The 24,025-nt window shown below is 42.7% G+C and overlaps 1 protein-coding gene across 5 annotated transcripts in view; it reads right to left on the bottom strand.

Moving 5' to 3' along the window:
• Positions 1-516: 516 nt before the first annotated feature.
• Serp2 (stress associated endoplasmic reticulum protein family member 2) overlaps positions 517-24,025 on the bottom strand; it is a 37,397-nt gene continuing 13,888 nt past the window's right edge. The window contains exons 3-5 of one of the 5 annotated variants that reach the window (XR_205213.3): positions 15,376-15,482; positions 3,978-4,003; positions 517-2,472 (exon numbers count right to left, since the gene is read on the bottom strand). Coding sequence is in view for 2 of the 5 variants with exons in the window: in XM_021257887.2 (XP_021113546.1) it covers positions 15,442-15,482 (41 nt within the window). In the remaining 3 variants the exon portion in view is untranslated. Of the gene's footprint in view, positions 2,473-3,977; positions 4,004-15,038; positions 15,483-19,834; positions 22,289-24,025 lie in introns of those variants that run through there. The other 4 variants (XR_002394655.2, XR_015445863.1, XM_004844234.3 and 1 more) reach the window with 4 other exon arrangements.

The following is a 24,025-nucleotide window of genomic DNA, read 5'->3' as shown; positions in this document are numbered from 1 at the left end:
CCTCCGTCCCTCTCAGAGTGCTTGACACCAAAGTGCTTAGTAAATATGGGTAACATGAACAGATCTGCTGAAGGTTAGGTGCCTTTAGGAGCCTGAGATCCGCCAGGCTCCCACATGGGACTGCAGAAAGGGGAGCCATGGGAGGTAATGGACATACTGCATAGCCCCAGCTGGCTGGCTGACTAGAATAAATGGTGATCTATGAGAAACCCAAGGGGCTGATGGGGTGTGGCTATGACAGTACTCAATGAAGAAAACCCTCAGGGGTCACATGAGGTGGGAGGGGAGTTTAACGGAGATGGGAGGGGAGGCATATGGTGAGTTTAAAGAAATTTACAAGAAATTGCAAAAGGCATGTGAGAAAGTCTGTTTTCTACAATTACTCCTTGTAAGGTGCATCTGTAAAAGCTAGTAAGATTTTTGGGAATGAATAAATAAAAGGTTATCCCCAGACAAGAGAAAGCAGAGGCCCAGGAGACATGTTCTAGAACAAAAATCACAAAGGTGAAAGGCCAGTAACATCATACTTACTTGCTGAATTTAATTGAACTCAAAAGTTTGGAGACACAGTTTTCAGGTGTAGGTAAGACATGCTAAGCTTAATAACGTAGGCTTGCATATATTTTTTTTTGTTTATTAGTACATATTTGCAGCACATAATGTTTACATTTCTTGTGTGGAGTTGGTACATGCACAGAGCACATCCCAGCTCCTGCTTTTCATACCCTATCCCTTCTCTCCCTCTCCTCTCCTTCCATCTCTTGATGCCTTCTCCTCTGAGAAAAATCTGTAAAAATATTTACCAGCTTATTAAAAAATAATTTAGAGCCTATATAAAAAAAGGATTCAGGCTCTACACAATCCTGTACAGTCCACCCTCCATATTTATGGGTTCCTGATCCACAGATTCAACTGTAGACTGAAAATATTTGGAAAAAATTGCATCCATACTGAACATGTAAAGCATTTTTATGCATATTATTATTCCTCCTCAGCTTGACGTCATCAAGAGTATGGAGTTCTGTTCTGGGTCTCATATCTTCTTGTAGAGATAGGCCAACTCAGAATGCTTTCAGGGAAGGATAATTAGGAAGGAGGAGACCCTCAAAGCTATAAGATATGGGAAATGATTGAAACTAAATTCTATCACAGCCATACCAGAACTTTCTAGTCTCTTAATCACTTAGCCTCTCCTGGATGCAGGCACAGCTGTCTGTCCCCTGGGGTCCCCAGCTGAGTTCTGGTGCCTACTATGTCACCCCCAGGCTTCTCTGGCAGACCTTCCTCCAGGTCAGCTCACTTCCACTCAACTCCCATGTGAGCTTTCTACACTGCACATCTACATCTCCCTGCTAAAATCCTTACTGGATGCTCCTGCATTCACCATCTGACTCAAGCCTTTCATGATCTGACCCAAGCCCACTGTTACAGTCTCATCCCATTTCCTCTGTTCTGGCCACATGCTCAGCAGATCCCTTAATATCCTCAGCATTTTCTCATCTCCATACATTTGTACCTACAATTTCCTCTGCATGGTGAAGAGAGCCAGAAACTCAAATTAAACTCACTAAATATAAAATGAACACATTGGTCCAAATATCCCTACTATAGTTTGGATCTTCAATGTCCCCCAAAGGCCTATGTGTTAAAGACTTGGAACCTGTACGAGGTGGAGACTAGTGGGTCCTTAGGCCATTGAGAGCATATTCTTGAAGGGGACTATAGGATCCCAGTTAGTTCCTCCTTATTTCTTGGGCTTTCTAACCATGAGTTAAGTTACTGTGTTTTGCCACACACTCCTGCCATGATATCCTGCCTCACCACTGGCACAAAGCAATGGGGACAACCAACCATGAACAAGAACATCCAGAACTATGAGCCAAGATAGACTTTTTCTTTTCATATTGTGTCAGGCATTTTTGTCTAGGAAAGTGCTAAAATATTATCCAAATACAAAGTAACGCAAGGTGTAAAACCCAATCCAATAAAAAGAGTCCCTGTCCTGCCCTAATTTTTTCCTAAGTGGAATATTTACACTTATTGCTGGGTGAGGGCAGATGGTAGTCAATGGTTCTAATTTCATTTCTTCTCAGTATCCTAAATTCAGGGACAAAAACCAGGTTTTGTCACTAGCAACAGATCCCAGAGAGGACTCTGGGGTGCGGGGTGGCAAGGGAGTAGGGGTGCACTCTGACTAGCTGTCGTGCAGCTCAGAAAAACAGCACATCTTTCTCAGATCCCACCAGGGTCAAGGAGAAAAGGAAGCAGGAGAGGCAGTTCCCCAAAAGAGGTAGGCTGGAGACAGGCCACTGCACCTTATGAGCCTTCTCCGTCCTTCTCCAGAGTCAAATGCTTCTATCCAGGTTTTCCAGAAGTCTTCATCAATTCCTCTCTTCCACCCCAAGTTACATCACTGTGGGTTTTTGTTGTTGTTGTTTTCAATGTGCCTTCTTATCTATCCAACCTAAGTTCCTGAAAGAAGGACACTTTGTTAGTACTGATCATCCGTCTATTTTCCACCCTCCACCTTCTTCCCCTGCTGGCCCAGGTGGATGCTACTGCTGGGATCCTGAGCCCCCTGGCTGCAGGTGGGGCTTGTGTAGCTCACAGTCAGGAGATGAGAGCTGAGCTACTGGTCCCTCTGGTGACTTCCTGTAGGTTCCTGGGAGCTGGCTGCCTCCCTGGACTGAAGGTGACAGCTCTTTTGTCAACAAACCCTCTCCACAGAGGTCAAGGTCTGGCACCAGCTCTTCCTGTCACCCCTTCCAATCTGTTCTCTGTTCACAGCCCAGGGGTGGAGGCTGCCCCACCTCCTTAGATTTCCCTACACTCTGCCCACACCTTATAAATAGCTCCTTTATTGAACTCTCCTCATGTAACCCAATTAGGACCCCTGCTGAGCACAGTCTTCTATTTAGCTTTGTTGCCTAAGGACCCAGCTCAGTGCCTTCTATACCACTGGCACTTAATAAATTCAGGAATTAAGGAATGATTAAGCATCAGCCTTAAGCATTAAGACTTAGCATTAAGTCTTTAAGATTAAGCATTAAGATTTAAGCATTAAATCTTATATGGAAAATAGACTAAGAAAGACACTGTCAAAAAGATTTTTGACCAGCATGCATAGTAAGATACATAGCTCAGAATGGAATGCACTGTACTTCTACAAATGTATACATGCCTGATTGAGAAGTTTTGTGAAGTGCTTACTTTTACTCTGTGTGTGTGTGTGTGTGTGTGTGTGTGTGTGTGCATGCTGATATTTTCTATTTAGTTCTCCTCCATTTCAATTTTTCAAATTAACTTCTCACTATGATCTGCTAAATTGATTTCATGGCCTACAAAACAGTTGCAACCCACAGCTTAAAAAGTGAGCTTTAGCACTGTCTGCATTTTGGAGAGCCTGTGACTGCCATGTTAGAATCCCAAGGCAGAATGGATGAGGAAGTAATCATGTCATGATGGTGATGCACATATCAGGAGGTGGCTTGATTGCCTTGAAGAATCAGATGAAGGTGCCATTCTGTCTTCAGTTTTTCATAGAATTATTTCTCAAAGTTGAGTATTTTTTAGAAGGGGAGGGGATTAGACCTCTTAAAACTCGTTGTTGACAAGAATGATTTTGAAGCTTCAAGGTCATGAAAATGAGTGCTGGAAACCCCAGGACCCACATACTCACTGTTCAGTGGGCTCCGGAGAAAGTTGGAAGAGGACAGCTCATCTTGATCCTTCCCTAAGCATCCCCAGCTCTCCCCACTGCGAGCAGCTCCTTCTCCTCCCAAAAATATTTCTGAGAGCTTGATTATTTGGATTGCATGATCAAGGGGACAATACAGGCCTGCCATTTTGCAAGTGGACAGTCTCTCAGGGTTTCAAATTCAGCCCAGTCTATGGCCTTATCCATCTCAAAAATTGTATGACTATTTAAAAAAATGAATTATTTGTTTCCTAAAATTGAATGTCACCTTCTAACTCACCATCTGTCATTCTGCTGATATCCAAACTGTAAGGCAAAGTCAAAAGGGTAGAAAGTGGTCATAGATATTATTTAGCTTCTATTTGAATCAAATCCATAAACTGTCTTTAAGCAGATCTTTCCTCAGTGTTCTTTAAAAATAGAGATACAAAACAAAAGCAAACAAACAACAACAACAACAAAAACAAGGCTAGACTGTCCCCAGCTGATTATGTGTATAACCTCAAACTCATAAGGGGAACCTCAGCAGGCTGTATAGATCACACATTTACTTGTTTATTAGCCTACAAATTCATCACAGCACCTATATTTCAGGCACGACTGCAAGAACAGTGAATGGAACAGGTCTTTGTATCCATGTTCTAGGAAAGGAAACAGAAAAGTGTCAAATAAGCAAGGCTATGTCTACAGGACAGGAGATGTGGTAAGTGCTACATGGGATGCAAATTGGTGACTGTGTTTGAGGCAGTGTGTGCATGAGTGTGCACATATGTGACCACTGTCATTGTGAGTGGTGCCAATGAGGGCCTTTTGGAAGGAGTGACATTTGAGGAGAGAGTGGCAAGGACTAAGTCATGGAATTCTCAAAGCAAAAGCATCTAGTGAAAGGAAGGGCACCCGCAGAGGCCTCGAGACCATGAGGCAAGCAAGCCCATGGCTGGAACCTAATGGCCCAAGAAACTCTTTGATCCTTCTTCCCCAGCTTATGCCAAATCCTGTCATCTTTTTTTTTTTTTGGTACCGGGGATCGAATTCAGGACCTTGAGCTTTTGGGGGCAGGTGGAGGCACCACTGAGCCAAATCCCTGACCACTTGGCATCTTTTTTGACACATAGGCTCATTTCTTAAATTATTATTTTTAATGGTGGTAAAATATACATACAGATCACCTTCTTAACCAGTGACAATAAGTACATTCACATTGTTGTGAAACCATCATGATCACCATCTACTTCCTGAATGTTTTCTTCACCATTAAACAATGTCCCATGGCCCCTGGGGCCCATCCTTCTATTTTCTGTCCCTATAGATTAGTTTACTTGAGGTACCTCACAAAAAGGCAGCCACATTGCATCTACCCTTTCAGACTGGCTTATTTCACTTAGTATAATGTGCTCCAGGCTCCTCCTCTTCCTCCTTGAAGCATGTGCTAGAATTTTCTTCCTCCTAAAGGCTGAATAGTATTCCATTGTATGAACATACCACATTCTGCTAGTCATTCATTTGTTGATGGTAGGTTCTAGAGTTTCTCTCCCCTGTAAGGCTGCTATGAATGCGGGTGTATCGGTTTCTCTTTAAGACCCTCTTCCCACCCCCCCACCCCCGCATTAAGTTTCTTAGTACATTTTAGGTATAAAATACAGTTACATACATCATTGGGATCTTGTACCTTTACGTGAGTATCTTGGTTCTTATTTTTTTTCCCCTTCCCCTGCCCTCCCTTCACCCACTCCACCCTTCCCTATTTGCAAAGATTTTGTTTCCATTCTTTTCCTTTTCTCATATTTTTTCTTTTCCCTTCTTTCCTTTCCCCTACCCCTCCCACTTACCCTGCTCCTTTAGACATTTTCTTCCTATTACACAACATCAAATATACATTTTTAAAATTAAAATATCAAGACCTAGGAGACATTACCACAGATTTAACAGAATGTAAAAGGATATAGAAAGCATATTACAAAAATCTGTTTTGAAATAAATTTGACAACTTCTAAGAAGTACCTTGGAAGACAAATTAATGAAACTGACTCTGGAGGAAATATAAAATTTGAATAGCACCTATTAAAGAAAGTATATTCTTAGCTTGAAAACCTACCTATATGACAACAGCAGGCTCATATACATTTTAACTGATAAATTATAACAAACATTTAAAGCAGAAGAAGGAACATTTCTCCCCTCATTTTAGGAAATCAGCATTGTGCTAATCCTAAAACTGGATAAAGATAATAAAAGAAAAAAGTATGAACATAGATAGAAATTTGTTTAATAAAACAAACTATTAGAAGTCAGATCTGGAAGTATGTAGAAAGTGGTTTTATTATAGGGATGGCTATTGGTTCAGCATTGGAAGATACACCCCCAAAAGTCATCATTTTAACAGAGGAAAGGAGAAAGCCATATGATCCTGTCACTAGTTGGAGAAAAAGTATTGGACTAAATTCTACAGCTGTTAATGGTAAAAGCTATCAGGAGACTAGAAGTAGAACAGAACCTTCTCAACAGATAAGCCATGTACTCCATACTTCCTGCAAAAACACCTCATATGAATGGAAAAGATACAATGCTTTCTCCCTAAGGTGGGGAACAAGGGCAGATAGGCCTACTCTTCATCTGTCCATTAAACTTTGAAACATAAACCCAAACCAAAATAGTCTGGCAATAAAATGACACAATTAGGATAGGATTGGCAAGGTAGAAGCAAAATATATGTAGATGAAATGATTATCTACAGAGAAAATACTAAGAAATCTCTAAGAGCCCCTAGAACTTGTATTTGAATTTAGCAGGATTAGAAAACACAAGGCATATATAAAAATTCAGGTCTATGTATACTTGCTATAAATAAAGAATTGGATATTGAAATTTAAAAGTTATGTAGGAGTGCAAAGGACCTAGAAAAGTGAAACGAAAAAGAGGAAAAAAAAACAGAGTTGGAAGACATTTAGTATTTAATTTTAAGACTTCTTCTAAAGCTACAGTAATCAAGGCAGTGTTGGTGTAAGGAAAGACATATAGATCATTGGAATAAAACAGAGAATCTAGAAATAGAACCACAGATATATGATCCACTGAGTTTTAAAATATTATTTAACATTAACATTTTATATAATATAAACTCATTTCAAGAGCAGAGGAAAAGATAGTGTTTTCAGCAGACAGCATTAGAACACCTGGTATCTGTATATAAAAATTAACCTCAACCCTTTATTTCCATACATAAAGATAACTTGAAAGGATCTATGAACCTAAATATGAAAGCCTAAAAGTATAAAACTTTAAGAAGAAATTATAAGGGAAAATGTTTATGAATTTAGGGTAGGCAAGAACTACCTAGGATACAAAAAACATGATGTATAAAAGAAAAAAATTGATAAATGAGGTTCCATCAAAATTTAGCACTTTAAATGACATTGTTAAGAAAATGAAAAGTAGTCCAGTCCTTAAACAGACCATATTTACAATGTATATAACCTATGACCAGAATATATAAAGAACTCTAGAGCTCACTAATAGACAACCCAATTAAAAAGTAGACACAAGAAGATGATAAATAGCCAGTACAGCACAAGGAAAGGTGTGCAACTCTAGAATCAGAAAAATACTAATCAGTACAATAACAAGATTGAATTATACAGTCATTAGGGAGATGAAGTTCAAAGTTTTAAAAGCCTTGTCATGACTTTTTGTTTTTGTTGAATTCTCCTCCTTTGCGTTTAATTTGTCATGCTCAATGGATTAATTCTGCTGGGTTTCCTGGGGTTGTGATCCTCATTGTCTTTTCCTAGGATATTGTCTAAAATTTTTTGGAGTGCTGGTTTGTTGTTCATGAAGTTCCTAAGGTGCTCTTTGTCATGAAAGTATCTTATTTCACCATCAATTTTGAAAGATAGTTTTGCAGGGTACATCAATCTGGGTTGGAGGCTGTTTTCCTTTAAGGGCTGAAATATATCACTCCAAGCTCTTCTTGCCTTGAGGGTTTGCATTGAGAAGTCTGCTGTGATTCTGATGGGCTTTCCTTTGTATGTGATTTGTTTCTTTTCTCACACTGCTTGTAGAATTTTGTTCTTCTGTTGGGTTTTTGGAATCCTATTATATGCCTATGTGTAGATTTTTTTTTTTAATGAAGGCTAGCTGGAGTCCTATATGCCTCATTGATCTGTATGTCAAGTTCTGTTTCCCTGCTTGGGAAGTTTTCTGCCATCACTTCTGTGAAGAGTTTTTTTATGTCATCTGCACTCTCTCCTCTTTCTTCATTGACTCCAATCAGTTTTATGTTATTCTTCTTTCCATCATCTAGCAGCTGCTGGATTGATTTCTCCTGGTCCCTTATAATTTTAAAGCAATTTTTCTTTTCCTGGTCACTAATTGCAATCTTATCTTCTATATCTGAAATTCTGTCCTCACATTGGTTCATTCTGCTGCGTAGACTGTAAGTGGAGTTTTTAATCTCCTGGAAATCTTTTTGCATCTCTTTTATGGATTCCATTTGTTTCCTATGTTGGGATTCCATCATATTCCTCAGCTCCTCTATTTTTTTAATCTGTATCCTCTCTCGATTTATTAATCATGTCTTGCACTATGAGCACAATCTTTGCTCTTATCTGAGAAATTATTTCTGATTTCATTTTTCCCAGCTCCTCTTTTGTTGCTAGTTCAGGGAGTACAGGTGGTCGAGTATCAGACTGTTCCATCTCGTTTCCCTTTGGGGTTGCTGTAGCTTACCCGGAAGTCTGTTTTTGAGGCTTGTTTACGTGTCTTCTCATTTCCATGGTAGGGGAGGGGCTGCTTCTGGCACCCACGAGGCTTACCTTCTCTGCCTTTGGAGTGTGGAATTGCGGCAGGGAAGCCTCCTCCCCTGTGCTGGGACTGGCTCACCTTCTCTGCCCTAGGAGCATGGAATGGCAGGGTGGGGAGCCTCCTCCTGGGCCTCTTTAAGACCCTCTTGCAGGTCTTTTGGGTTTATACCCAGAGCAGGTTCCTGTTTCTTGAGTCCATGCACTGTGCTTTCCTTGTGGCCCCCTTTAAGGATACTGAGTTGACTTACTTGTATATCCTTTTCTCCTCTCCATTGCAAGTGCCTGGTGGGGAGGAGCCTGTGCCTGATGTCATGCACCCTGGTGGTAGGTAAGGCACAGGATGCACACTTCAGATAGGCTCATTAAATAAGCAGATCTGAAAAGAGCTGCTGCGGAGGAAGTGAGGGGCGAGTGAGACAGAGGGTGTCTCCTCTCCTTCTGCTTTCATGTATTTTTACATGTTGGACTTACCTGATTTTTGCTTGAAAGGGGCATTATGCCCCTAAAATAAAACCAGATCTAAACCATCTCTATGTGGGAGAAAGAAAAATGCAGAGAGCTTTCGATCTGCCATATGTCCAGGGGTTCTGAGTGGCTCTGCCAGGACAGAGCTCATCTCCCTGGTCTCAAGTCAGAATTGCTGCTGCCATCCCCTGCAGCCAGGAGAGGAAGGTTTCTTTGGCTTCTTCCTCCACAGTGCTTCTCCTTGTCCCTCTCCTCAAAGGTCAGAGCAGAACAAGAACAGAAGGGAGAACAGACCCTTGCCAGAAACTTCCCAGTTGGCATCTCGCTGTGCAGTCAGCAGCCCTGCCTTCTTTGCCCTGAACTTTCCTCCAGTTCACCGCTGGCTCAGGAGGAAGGCCCGCAGGGCAACTCCAGCCCCAGGCTGCTCAGGAGATCTGGGGGCTTGGTGGGGGAGGGTGAGTGTGGAGTGTAAGGGATGGAGCTCTTTTGCTCTGAGGCTGCCAGACAACAAGACAGTGTGTCAGTGTGTGTGTGTGTGTGTGTGTGTGTGTGTGTGTGTGTGATAGAGAGGTAGCCAGAGAAAAAGACAATGTGTGGAGAGAAACATGCCCTTCCCCATGGAGTTTCAGGTGGCAGATGATCTGAAAGGCTCTGGACAGTGCCTGGTGCACAATGCCAGGTTGTCACTTGCTTTTCCAAGACAGGGAGGCAGATTCCAAGAGGGTGGCAGGTGGGGAGGAAGAGCTATGCTCATTCTTAAAATTCTTGCAACTTATAACAAAAGACAGACTTTGGGATGAGCTTCTTGTCTCATAAAGCTGACTGTGCACCCTCCATTGTCTTCTGAAATTGAACATGGCCTCCACTGTATAAAGGAAGATCATTTCCTGATTCCCTGTTGTATCTTAGTGCACTGAGCATAAAGAAGTTGCCCAGTGACAGGCAGAGGGCTGAAGGGCTGTGGGCCATGGCACGTCCTCCTGACTAGTTAGGAAGCTGCTATGTGGTGAAGCTCTCCCAGCCCTGCTGCACCCCAGGCCCCCTCCACATGTCATGTGGGCTTTACTCCACCTTTGTCAGGGGGAACTGCTTCCCAGATGTGCACGATCAAAGGTGACATATGGCCCCTGGGTGCCGTGGGTCCTGGTCACTCCAGACCCTAAAAGGTTTCCCCAGCACAGCTCTTCTGAGCTCTACCCCTCACCTGTGACTTGAAGAAGCACCCCCTTCCATTTGGGGCCTCCCACTGTCCACATTGTTTACAGTCTGGACCATCATGGGGCACTTGTTGGATTAACATTTAAAAACACTTTTCAGTCTGGTTTCTAGATGAAGATTGATAAAAGAATGTCTGGAGGTCTTGTTCCCCAGCCTGGCTATTCTGGTGGGCCCCTGTCTTTTGCTGTCCCCAGCAATGTCTGTGTCCCTTGCGCCAATGTTGGCTACATTAATCACACTTCTTCACCTTTGCCCCAAGAAAAGCAAGTAACACCATCAGGCAACTGCTTGCCTTTGCCCCAGACCATTGGTCTGTGGAATTAATCAGCCAGGAGCATTGTGGGTGATGGAAGAAGAGCCAGGCTTCTGTGGCAGAGGACTACGGTCACCTGGGACTGGGAGGAGGGGCCAACCAGCCCAGGGCAACTTGACCTGCTAGGTGGCACAGCTAGTCAAAGTGAAGAGGTGGTAGTGCTGAAGTCTGCAGCCCTAGGCATACTTTGTATTTCAAAGTGGAGAATAAAACTCTTGTTGGATGAAGAGTAGTAGTGGTTGCTCTTTTGTGTAGAAACACAGGAGGGGAGACAGAGTGAGAGAGACAGGAGGAGACAGTGAGAAAGAGGTAGAAGAGAGAGGAATCAGAGACAGAGAGATACAGAGATACAGAGAGGCAGAGAAATGAATAGGGAGACAGGCACTCAATACCCCAAGGAACCTGATGCCAAAGGTGGCTTCATTGCTGTGAAAACTTGAAGATTGTTTTGCACGGCTGGCAATCTCCTGCCACCTCGCTGCCCTGGGCCCAGAGCCCATGCGGTGCCTTCTTCCTGCCTGTTGCAGCTGACAGCTAAGCTCAAGCTGGGTTATTACATCAATGACTTTCCCCTGTCAGCCCCAGGGGAGACGGTCCAGGTTGGAAAGCAGCAGGGGCTTTTTCCAACACAAATAAACCATGATCTCAGGCAGCAACTCTGATGGTAGAAGATGGGGAGAGACATTGGTGGTTTCACTGAAAGACTGTAACGGATCTGTCATTCTGAGGGCTAGATCTCAGGCCCTCTCAGGGCTGCAGCCAGCAAGGGAGAGTGAGAGGTGGAGATGTACCTTGAAATACAGAGTTGGTAACTCTGACAGCAAAGGGTCTAATTTGTGGAGCTTTGCTTTCCTTTGCCATCTTTTGCCTATTTACAGTACTTGCTGCAAAACAGACAAACCTGGACAGGAGCTGGTGCCATACACAGCAAAGGAGATATTTACTCTGTGCAGAAGTCTGTGTTTCCACACACAGGGCACAGAACAGAGCTGCAACTGCTCCTCTTCCTTTTACCATTCCAAGTAAGCTTCCAGAAGAGAAATCAGATGCTGGTTTGTGAACGCATCTCTAATACACAGATACTTTTTGTGTCATTATCATATCGACAGTGGCTATGTATTCTAGTAACCACCTTGACTTCCACAGGAGGAAAATTCAGTAGTGCACTGGCTGAAGGGAGTGATCTAGCATGTGGGATGCTGCTGGATCCCACAGGTGCCACTCTGCTCCTAGGATACCAAGAATGGTTGAGGTATCTCAGCCCACCCTGCTTCTGTCCTTAGTGAGCTCTAGAGACACAACTATTCCACAAAACAGGATGGGAAGCCTTTCTTCCTTGTGGGTCTGACAGTCTTGTTCATACCTTGTCATTAGAAATATGGCTCAGCAGCAGAGCATTTGCCTTGGATTAGGGAGGCCCTGGGTATGATCCCCTGCAGCACAAAGAAAGAATGAGAGACAGAGAGAGAGGGAGAGACAGAGACAGATATAGAGACAGAGACACAAAGGGACCGCATCAGAGACAGAGATGGATATAGAGAGATAGAGAGACAGAGAGAATTCGAGACAGAAAGAGAGAAATTTATGATCTACCCTCATCTGTTCCATGACACCCATAGCATATCAAGTCTGTAGATGGATATCAAAATATTTATAGCCAAATAAAAGGAAAAAAGGAAAAGTAAGTCCTCTTCACATATAGAAACATATAGATTTGGGGGCTGGACATGCCACTACCATCCTTCTGAGCCATTTCCTCCATGTGTGCTGTGGAGAATGAAGACTGGGAGGGCAGGAGGTGTACCATGCCTGGCTGGCACCTGGATGCAGCCAGACATATTTGGTGAATTTTTGTGAATGATAAAGTAAATTGCAAACTAAAGTGCAAGAAAATCCCCTTCTTCCTCCTTCCTTTCCTTCTCTCCTTTTTGTCTCTTTCCCTTTCTTTTTCCCCAGCTTTTTTGAAGTATAATTGAAAAATAAAATTATATACATTTATGATTATTTGATAAATGTCTATATCATACAATGTAATGGTAATCAAGTTAGCTAACACATCCAGCTCTTCTCTGTTCAGTCCCACAGAGATTGTCCTGAGTAGCAATTATTATATTATTATATGACTTCCAACAATGATTGCATATGTAATTATATAGAAATAATTATATACATACACATGTATACATATCTCTCTCTCTCTCTATCTATCTATCTATCTTGTGAAGCCACTGAACTTTTATTCCTGCAGTACAGCTTACCCTGTGCTAATACTAAAATAAGCACTGTTACATCAATCTGAGGAGAGTATATGAGGCTTATGCTCTCAGGTAGGTCATACAAATGCAGTGGTCTCCTTTTGGTTTTCCTTTGAGGACAGCGTTTCATTTCATGGTGTTTCAGTGGATTCACCGTAGTGCTGGATTCACAGGCTCTCCAATCTCACTCCACCTACTTTCTGCAGGATCAGCCAACATACCTTAAATCCTAAAAGAAGTCTCTTATTATGTGTGAGGTATGTGAATTGACTGAGGTGTGACTTTAGATTCTCATCAGGATAGAAGGTGGGGTTCAAACTTTCCTGCTTATCTACCCTCTACCAAGGGCTTGAATTTCCCTTGAAAATTATTGTGTTTTGAAACTGGGTTGAAATCTATTTATGGGTTATGAAATCAATTGTGGAGGATACAATCAGAATTTTTAAAATCAAACAGACTAGAAGCAAAACTCCAGAGTGCACTCTGTTTGGGGAGGCCAGGTGCTGCTCTGTAGAGCTTGTTTCAGTGAGTAACTGTGCACTGGGATGCTGTGTGCTTCTTACTATGTGTCACAGTGAAAATGTCTGTTGTCTGTGCTGTACAGCATCCACCAACAATGACCCTCATTTACCTATGGTCTCATCTCTAATTGTGTAGAACTGATGGGAGAAGCCACAAGGGAGGGCAGATTGTCTTCAGTATGGAAGTACTTCAGGGATGCTACCTCAAAAGTAGCAGAAAATCGATTTGTGAGTGACTTCATACCCTGGGGATAAAGCGCAGTGGGGCACTTTTTCGGATAGCAACTGACTTAGCATACCATAAATGTCACTTGGGGTCAACCTGGGCTTTTCTGGAGCTGGCTCTGGCTGCCGTTGTTTCCTTTCTTCAAAATGGGGATCATCACCCTCCTGCTGTTATGGTAAAGTCCAAATTAGGGAAAGAGAAATTCTATCCAATGACGGGTGGACCACAGCACTCCAGCCCATTATGGCTTTCAGTGGTAGTTTGGTGGGTGTGCTTTTGATGGCATTAGGAAAGAAGATAAATGCCCATGTACAAGTCTATGGCAGGCAACAAAAGGGTCAGAAAGGATGTGTGTGGAGAGCCCAGCCTAAGTGGCCTAGAGGCAAGTGGCCTTTTCCTTCAGGACCCTGGCAGGCAGCTGGGCTTGGGCCCTGGGCACAAGGTTGGCAGACTGTCCTTAAGGTGCTGGTCTAAGAGGTGCCCTCTTACCAGGCTCAGTGGGAAAGGAAGGAAGAGAGGAGAGCGGAGTGATTTTGGAGAGGAATTCAGAAAATGGGAAAAAAAGCCTTCAAGAAAAACACTACAGGGTCTAGGGCAGTGGTGGCAAACCTATGGCATGCATGCTGCAGTGGGCTGTTTAGTATCACTGAAAGCTCTAAAAGGTTCACCATTGCTGGTCTAGGGTGAAAGACTAGTGATTAAGTTGCTCCATAATTCAAAGTGTGCCACTTAAACGACAAAGCCCATTATTCCTGCCACTTCCCTTTTTATAGCTTTCATGACGTTAAAGAAGAAAAAAACTGCCAGTGCAAAGATGGGATTAAAAAAATAAAGGCATGCTTAAACTTGCATGAGGACTACCTTAATTCCTATCTGGGATCTCTGTGGTTGTCCCTGTAATTTCATTTGGTGACACCACACTTTGAGAGGCTGAGGGATGGCTGCCCATGGAGAGGAGGGCCTCAGCCATAAGCTTGGCCTCCTGCCCTCCTGCTTGCTGGCCACCCAGGGTGCTACTGGGCTCCTGCTCCAGGCTCTGGAGTCAGCTGCTGGGCCCTGGAGTGATGGCTTTCACTGAGCGCCTAAGACATCTGTTCTTTGTATCCTCTGAGGCAGACCACAGAAGAGATAACGGATAATCAGACCTTAACACACATTGTACATGCCTTTTCTGGACTGAAAAAAAGAACAACAAGGACAAAGCAAGACAAAAATATATTTTAACGAAGAAAAAGAAGAGTCAAATGTGTAGAAACCCAAGATTATTAGAATGGCCCAGAGCTTCATTCAGATAAGGTCTGACCTGCTGGGTAAGTCCCTGGATCCCCATCAGAGGATTCTTTTTCTCTTTTCCCACTGCATAAAAAAATTCTCCTGGGCCGGGGATTTAGCTCAGTGGTTTTGCCACCTGCTGTGCAAGCGCAAGGACCCAAGTTCGATCCCCCTACAAAAAAAAAAAAAAATCTCCTATTTGCCCCCACCGCCCTTGAGCTATTCTGCTATTTTCTTCCTTTTGCTTTTCTTCTGGTAACCCACACGTGGTATAAGCTTGAATGAAGACATTTATTTGTAAAACCAATTCCCGACAGAGGAGAGACTGTATCAGTAAATAGTAAACCAGTGGTCATTCAGGGGGTCACATGCACACACTAGTGAAACTGAGGGGGAAAACAGACAGACAGACAGCGCTGCTGCAGGTGACCTGCCTGGCTAACAATCTGGCCAACAGAACAGCAGAATGTCCTTTCTGCTTGGGGACATGGAAGCACTGAGATGTCCTGTGAGAAGGCAATCTGGTCTGACTTCCTCGATGAAGTGATCAGGGAACAACAGGGGGAACCCTCCTTTCTTTTCTGTGACTTGTTTGCTTCCCACAGGTACCTGCCACAGGCTTTCCTGGTCTTCCACCCTCTAGGGGGAGGGCACAGAGTCAGATGCCAGGCTGTCTCACATCCCCATCCTTATGCTCTGAATGATCTGAAAGATAGCTGAAAGTGGAAAGCAAAACAGAACTCAGGCACCAGACAAGCACACAGCTGGAGACCCAACCCACAGCTCCCCACTTCTGCTGACCCCTGGGCCCTGGCATGCTGGCTCACAGCTGATTAGATATTTCCTAACAAGGAGTTAAGTTAACAAGGGGTCAGTGAACTTCTTTCAAAAGGCAGTCTGGCTCTGTCTGCTGATGGATGCCTCAGGGATTAATAGATATCTCCTGCTAATTCCACCAGGAGTTAAGGCCAGAAATCCCTAAGGCACAGAGAGGAGAACTGGCCCCAACCCTAGCAATGCTCCCTGGCCCCTGCTGAGAGGGATGTGGGCTGTCATGCAGAGACTGCACTCATTAAACAGGTCAGTGACTCTGCCTTTTCAAAATGGCCCTGACCTGTAAAACGACAGCTCTGTGCGGGAAGGCCAGGTGCTAGGAGTAAACGCACAAAGCTGGGCCTCTGGCTGCCCATGACCTGTGTGCATGTGCACCTCCCAGCTGCCTGGAACTCTCTGAAAGGCGGTTGTCTCATTCAGATCAAGGCTGGTTCATGCAGGGCTCAGTCTTTACTAGCAGGCTGTGTGTGTGTGTGTGTGTGTGTGTGTGTGTGTGTATGTGTGTGTGTTCTGAAGCCTGCAGAAAATTCCTGAATCCCCACTTATTTTGGGAAATCTGATCCCATAATTCTCAGCCTAGTTCTAGCTATTGGATTTCAAATGTGTCCCAACTTTTTTTTTATGACTTCTCCCAGTGATCAACAGCGGTCAATGTTAATGAAGACAGTGATAATAAGTAAGAGCAACTACTATGTAGTGGAATGTTTATTATTATTATTGTTGTTATTTGAAAAGATGCTTAGCGTCATCTTATTTAATCACAGGTACAAGCAGAATAAACACTGAACTTTCAGGGTCTTAATCTCTTTTCTGTTTCATAAAGTCATCCTGGAATATATCCAGGAATGTAGCTTGCCTAAGAGACCACAACAAAACAGGGCTATCCAAAACCCTGAGGACATGCTTGACATGTTACCATCTAACATTAGTGGGCAGATGCAGGCCAAGTATTTCTTATCTGACATTTTGGGTTTTTTTTTTTTGAAGGGGGGTGCTTGGGATATTTGCAAATACACAATGAGATATCTTGGGAATGGAACTCACGTCTAAATATGAAATTTATTTATACTTCATATACACTTTATAAACATAGCCTAAAGGCAATTTCACAAAATATTTTTATAATTTTGTGCATAAATCAAAACTTCATTCGGAACTTTCCACTCATGGCATCACATCATTGCTCAAAAACTTTCAGATTTTAGGACATTTCAGATTTTGGATTTTTGGATTATGGATGTTCAACCTATACCATGTGCCAAAAGCTGTGCCTCAGGAATACAAAGAAAAATAGCACAGAGGGTTCTGAGGAATCATTCGTGGATGGGTGGATTTTAAGGGTAGAGAAAGTACTAATGCTTTTTGGGGGAGGAAGCTCTTTTTCCCCATTTTCTAAAGAAACATGCTCACAGGGTCATTACCTTCCTAAACTACAGATATAATGTAATGATATCTTCTCTTTCCATTTTTTGCGGGGGGTACCAGGGATCAAAACTTTCCATTTTTCAGTACCAGGGATTGAACTCAGGACCTTGCACTTGCCAGGCAGGCGTAGTGCCATGGAGCTAAATACCCAGCCCAATATAATGATATCTTGTTAATGTTATATAATGTGATATAATGTTAACTTTTCATGGATATTCAGTGTCTATATCATAATGAAAAAATAACTGGTAACGCTCTGTTGTGATATCGTTATGAAGGATACATGGTATTTGACACCAGAATAACTTCAGCTAGCTATACTTCTGGGCTCTTGTCATTTTTTGTGTCCTATTTTTTACCTCTGGTCACATCTCTGTTGTTTCTATACCCTACATCAGGGCCCTCTTCTACAGTGGGCCCACTTTGATTTATTTTTTGCTATAGAGGAAGCATAGACAAAGACCGTTAGAATTATGTGTAAAACTGGAGTCAACCAGCTCCATGTGAGGGACTCTTGTGAAGATAAGTGAAGGAATTAGTTCAGCAACTTGTGATATTTAATTCTGGCTGTGCTTGAAGTTTTCTTGGCTAATTTTGGGTTCTTGTGCCTGTCTTGACAGGGGAAGCTGCTAGATTGATGGGAAACTACACTACCAAAACTTAGAAGCTTGCAGAAATATCTGATGTTTTTGTCCTCCATACCAAGACTGACAAAGAAAGAAAGATTAAATAAACATTTTGTATTCTGGCTCAACAGGAATGCCAGGAGGCAGTTATAAATTCAACAAAACCGAGAAAAAAAATACATCTCTCAGATCTTGGGATCCGGGAACCATCCTCATCTTTACAAACAAGATGACTTTAGAGAGGAATGTTGGTGTCAGATGGAACTGAATGGAATCACAATTACTAAAGAGTTGTGTGACTGGACAAATAATTTAATCTCTTTGCAGTTGTTTTATCTTCTGTAAAATGGGGATGGTGGTCCTTGCAGGATTGTCACAAGGATGAATTAGTGTGACACACATGAAGCCCCTCTTCCTACACACATACTGAAGATTCAACGGATGGTCACAGATACTGCTATTATTAGAGATATTTTATCTGAAATGCTTGGGACCAGAAGTGTTTCAGAGTTTTTTGGATTCTGGAATGTTTGCATGTATAGAATGAGATACTTTTAAGATGGTATCCTCGTCTAAAAATGGAATTCATTTGTTTTATATATACCTTAAACACATAGCCTGAATGTAATTTTACACAATATTTTTAGTGCACCTGCGTTTTGACTGTGATCTACTCATAACATGAGGTCAAGTGTGAAATTTTCCACTTGTGGTACACAAAAGGTTTTGGATTTTGGAGCATTTCGAATTTCAGATTTTTGGTTTAGAGATACTCCACCTATATTACTATTACAATAACGACAGGGCTCCTCCACATGTAAGCAGAAAGACCAGCCTTGTACCATCTGCCATAGTTCTGAGCCCTACTTTCTTACTTGTAAAATAAGTATCTCCGAATAAGTACTTCAGAGGATCCTGAGGAATAAATATGACACATGTAAAAGATTTGATCATGACAGATGCTTAAAAATGTTACTTCTTCCTCAATCTTATCCTTAGACAAGAAATGACCAGTGTGTTGTAGGTCAACGAGTAGGGAACTGTCTGGTCTTAGTTTACACCCCATATTAAGTTGACTCATGACTTCTGAGGTTCTAGGGAATGATAAAGCCATTCAATTCTCTTTAAGAACTGCTGCAAATCTATGTAAAGAATCTTAGACAATATTTGCATGTCTGAGTGGCAACTTGTTTGAGTCTGCTTTAGAAACTAAAGATCATTCCTAATCCTAATTGAATCCATGAATTAACATGTAAAAAAATCCAATAATTCTTAGTATGTTTACGGGTAACCCTTTGAAACCAAACCCTCTTGGAGAAATTACTTTGAATAAAGTCTATTTTAAGTTCACATCAAAGGACATGGAGAAGCTGGGTGCAGTGACACATTCCTGTAATCCCAGTTACTCAACAGGCTAGGTAGGAGGACCACAAGTTCAAGGCCAACCTGGGGAAGTAAGGAGACCCTGTCTCAAAATAAAATTTAACAAAAAGGGCTGGAGGGTAGACAGACCACTTTCCTAGCACATGCAAGGCTCAGCATACAATCCCAAGCACCAAGGAAAGAGGGGCAGGGAGGAGATAATGGAGAGATGAGCATGTTTTTATTCCTTTCTCCGATGTACCAATGTCTTTAAGAAGTCTTCTACACTTTATACCAATTATATAAATTCTAATTCTGTGTTGGCAGAATAACCTTCTAAATATTGACTTGCTGAGGTGGTGAACAGGAAAAGAGCCCACAGTCAGTCCAAAGAGATAAAGGAAGTGGGAATTCTAGATCCTGATAAATTAATAACTTAACAGAGGGTGAAGGAAACAATGAAAACAGCCAAGCAGGCTGCAGGAGAGGAGACAGGAGGGAGGAGAAATCTGAGAAAGGGAAGGGCAGCTAGCACTCCAGGTCAGAGGAGCAGCCTTGGGCAGGTTGCACAGAGAGTCAGAATAGGCCATGTGAGAGCAGGAGCTACCAGAATCAACACAACTTTATACCTGTCCCCCTGAGTTTAGGATCACGGCTCCATAGTTTCTTCAACTCCTTTCAACCAAGTCTTCAGGACGCTAGAATCATCCATTCCCAATACAGACAAAGCAGAAACATCTGTGCAACTTTACAACCCCTATCAGCTGGTGCTCTTTCCTCTTCCCAACCATTTCTAAAGAGCTGTCAATACTCCTTCTTACCTTCTATTTCTACTTCTGTCCCTCGTATTCCAGCTTCTGCTCTCTTCACTCCACTGAAATATCTTTTGCTAAAGTTAGGAATGACTTGTGTGTTACTCATGCAACAGGCATTCTTTAGCCTCCTCTTGCCTTACTCCTCCCCCCCCACTGAGTGCTCTGTTCTGGAAACCTTCTCCTCTGTGACTTCAAATGCCACAGCTTCCTGGTCCCAAGAGCTCCTCCTTGTTTTGGGCACTTTCTACTAAGTGTTTTATGGGTCATTTTCCTCCATTTGATTATTGAACTTGATGTTCCTCCATGAGCATCGTTAGCTTTCTTCTCTTCACCTTCTTCTTTCTCCCAAGGTGACTCATCTTGATCCAGAGTGTTAATGGCCAACCAGCTGTTGACTCACAAATGTGTACCTCCAGCTGCAACTTTTCTGAGCCCTAGAACACAACTTTTACCATCTAGTTGCTATCTCCACTTGGTGGCTCAAAAGTATCTCAAACTCAACAGGTTCTTTTCATGAGCTCTTTCCACTGCCAAAATTGGTGTCATTATCCTTCGTCTCACACGGAAACTTGAAAAACTAATCATCCCTGACATCCCCAATTGATGACTAAAACCTGTGGCTTTTACCTAGGAATTTTGGGATTATGTGTTCTTCTTTTCAGGCCCCAAGATACTACCCTAGTCCAAGTTACCATCATCTTTCCCTTGATCACTGCAATGATCTCCAACTGGGTGATTCTTGTTCTTCAGTCAATTTTTCATAATGGAGCTATAACCACCCTTTAAACAACAGCAAGTGGTGTTATTCTGTGTTTGAAGCATGTCAGAAATTTTCTACTTCCCAGTCTTTAATGGCACCTACCTGCCCTGCAGATGCTGGCCCCTGCCCACCTGTCCAGATGTATCTTGTACTGTTCTTCCCCTTGTTCAGTATGTGTTTTCAAAACTCCCTGGTCTTGCTACAGGGCTTTAACACATGCCACTCTTTCTGTCTGAAATACTTCCTTTCTTCTTCCCTAAGATCTAGTTTCCTTACTAATGCAAAAGTTATTTCTTCAGAGAACACTTCTTTGATCCTTTGGAGTAGGGGTTCTCAGACTCAAGTGTGCATCACAGTCTCTTGGGGACATGTTAAACACAGGTGCTGGGTCCCACACCCCAGAATTTCTAATCCAGTGGGTCTCGAGTGAGAGACTGACAATTTGTGCTTTTAACAAGTTCAGAAGTGTTGATGAGACTGCTGGTCTGGGGACCACATTTTGAGGACCATTCCTTCACCTTCTATGCTTGTATAGACCCATATGCCTCTCTTTCAAACACTTATATGATGAAATTTCACATGGTTTAGTGTGATTGCTTGACTAACTTATCTTTCTTTTCCACTAGACCATAAGCTCCAGGATAGCAGGGATCATGTATGGCACAAAGTAAATCCTCTAACCATCTAGTGAATGGATGAAAGTGAATAATTGCAAGGAGCACAGAGGAAAACATTTTTAAAACCTCAAATTATTATTGAGATTATTACTTTAGATCCAAATGTCCCAAAAGCTCAGTCCTCAAAGAAATCAGATCATGACATGACTCCTAAAGGCCCAAGACAATGTCAAATCAATCCACTCTTACCCTGGGGACCACCCCAGCTATTAGGACATGGCAGGAGGACATGAGGTTGATGACAAGTGAATCCTATAGGAAACATCAGAGGCCAGGACCCAGCCAGACAATATGAAGCTTCATAAAACCACTTTTATTGAAAATAAATAGTTGATGATAAGAGAGATTAAGGAAGCTGTTGAGAAGAGAGATAATGATAGACCAGAGACCTAGCCTTTAGAAGGATAAGATAACCCTAGAAACCAAACTTTATTTTTCACTTAGAAAAAATGAAAGACATGAATGTAAGAAAGAAAGGGACAAGCAGAAATGTTAGGACATAAGACACTGCAAATGTGGAACACTAAGCTCACTGAGAGATCAGCACAAAGAAAGTCAAAGGCAAGACACAGTTTTCTGGTAGTATTTCTTGGTAACTTTTGAGTAACAGAGAAGAGGGAAGAAAGATGCCAGAAGCGAGGGCAGGATGGTGCATTAAAATGGAGATATTATTAGCAAAGAATGTGATGCCTTCTACCCACATTGGAATAGCAGAAACATCCTTCCCAGAAAGAGACCCTACACAGTATCAATTGTTCCTGCACAGAGAAGAAGGTGGCACATAACAAGGGAGGCTGTGGGTCCCCTTGAGGGAGCGAATGCATGATGAGACACCTCCTTCCGACTGTCCATCTCAGATCCTGAAGAAGGAACTCCAAAGCAGATGAGTGGCTTTCATCTTTCCTCCAGGGCAGTCCAGTTCCTCAAGCACTCCACTTGCTGGTCTCAGAGGTTGACTCCAAGTGTCAGACTTTGAGAATGTTCTGGTAGTCTCAAGGAAAGGCTAGTGATTATGTGGTCAACCTGCAAACATGGCAAATTCAAGTCTGTCTTGGAATAAGTTTCCAGAAAAGAATGAAGGAAGGAGAGACACTGATGACCCAATCAAGGAACAGCATGTATCTGGAGCAAGGCTCTTTCCATCTGGGAGCAGGCAGGCCCACCACAGCCAGATATCTGGAACTTCTGGAAAATACTATTCTGGCAGAGGAAAATAGGAAATGTTTTAACAGGATCTCTTTTCAATATACAGTCATATGCTGGAGGCCTGAAGTCAGTGGAAAATAGTATTTTTAGGAAAATAAGAGAGAGGGAATGTAGAATAATAGAAAGCAGATGGTATTTAGAGTCTCAAAAAGCTAGCTTTGAGTTTCAGCTCCCACTTTTTAGCTATGGGATATTGACTGATTTTTTACATGAGCCTGTTTTATGATCTGGAAAAATGAATGTAATACCCTCTTTGTAGGGACTGTGTGACTAGAAGAGAAAATATTTTGAAATGACAATAAGGAAGCCCCTAAGAAATGGCAAAATAGTCTGAATGGATCTTCCTCCTCCTTGAAGGCTAGTTTACAAAGAGTTCTTTCTAGAAGTAGCGAAAAGGTTCCAGCTGTCCCTGCAGAGGTGATACCTCTGATGCTCTGATTACAAACCCCATTTCTAACTGCTCAGGAAGAGCTGATAAGGGCTCAGGAAGAGCTACACTCCCCCAGTACAAGTTTTCTCACCATTACAAAGTAAAGCCATACACATACAAAATGGAAATGTTACCTCTCCTTCCTCATAAGCATTCAGAATCTTGGTCAGAACCTTGCCAAGGAGGCAGACAGGTGGGAAGGCAGTGTGAGGAAGAGCCATACATATAATTACAGTAACAGTCAACCATCACCATAGTTCTGTGAGCATTTTACATGCATTGTCTCAGTTGATCTTCAGGGTTAATACTCATGAGGATCCTAGGTGTTAGGAAGCAGTACTATCCTCTTTTTTTTTTTTTTTTTTGGTATTGGGGATCAAACTTGGGACCTTGTGCTTGAGAGGCAGGTAATGGAAGGACTGAGCCAAATCCCTGGCCCAGTACCATCCTCTTTAAGAACAGCAGAACTGAAGCTTAGAGTTGGTGGAAGTAAGGTGAAAAATCCTCATAAAGGCTCAGAGAGTCTAGTCTTGGAGTTGGAGCTCTTAGAAACCATGCTAACTCCTGCCTATTACATGTGGACATGCTTATTTGGTAATTTTCAACCAGACACCCCTAAATATAGGCCTTCTTCCAAACTTGTGTTCCCGGAAGATTTCAGGGAACAGCTAGCAGCTCACTAAAAGTAAGTTTCTTAGCTATTGCAAAAGGTTCTACTTTGCAACCGTGGGACTCAAAGAGAGGTCACCATGAACTGATGAACACACATGGGCTGCACAGAGAGTGGGGACAGAAGGCATTAAGAGGAGTGGCTCTCTGGCCTGCTGTGTATCCCTGACACATGCAGGACTTAGTCCTTTTCCTCCTCTGGGTCATCTTTAACAAAAGCATTCAGTCTTAGGGAGGGCAGGAATGTGGCCCTTCCAGACATGGAGAGGCTTCTAGTGTATCCACAGAGGAGGGCACTGGGTCGCCTGACACATGAAGTTGGGCCCATAGGAGGGGCTCAGGTCCTGCCAGGAGCTTCTCAGAGAATCCCTTCTTCACATCTATTCTGAAAAGGCTGTCCTAAAAAAATCTGCTTGTGACATGCTATCCCTCTCCCCCACCCCACCCCTCCAGGC

Source organism: Heterocephalus glaber, unplaced genomic scaffold (genome assembly GCF_053883595.1).
Source record: "Heterocephalus glaber isolate CG9 unplaced genomic scaffold, H.glaber_assembly_v1.0 deba00001666, whole genome shotgun sequence".
Classification (NCBI taxonomy): Eukaryota; Metazoa; Chordata; class Mammalia; order Rodentia; family Bathyergidae; genus Heterocephalus; species Heterocephalus glaber.
Note: the sequence above shows the minus strand (reverse complement) of the source record. Positions and strands in the feature narration are given on the sequence as shown.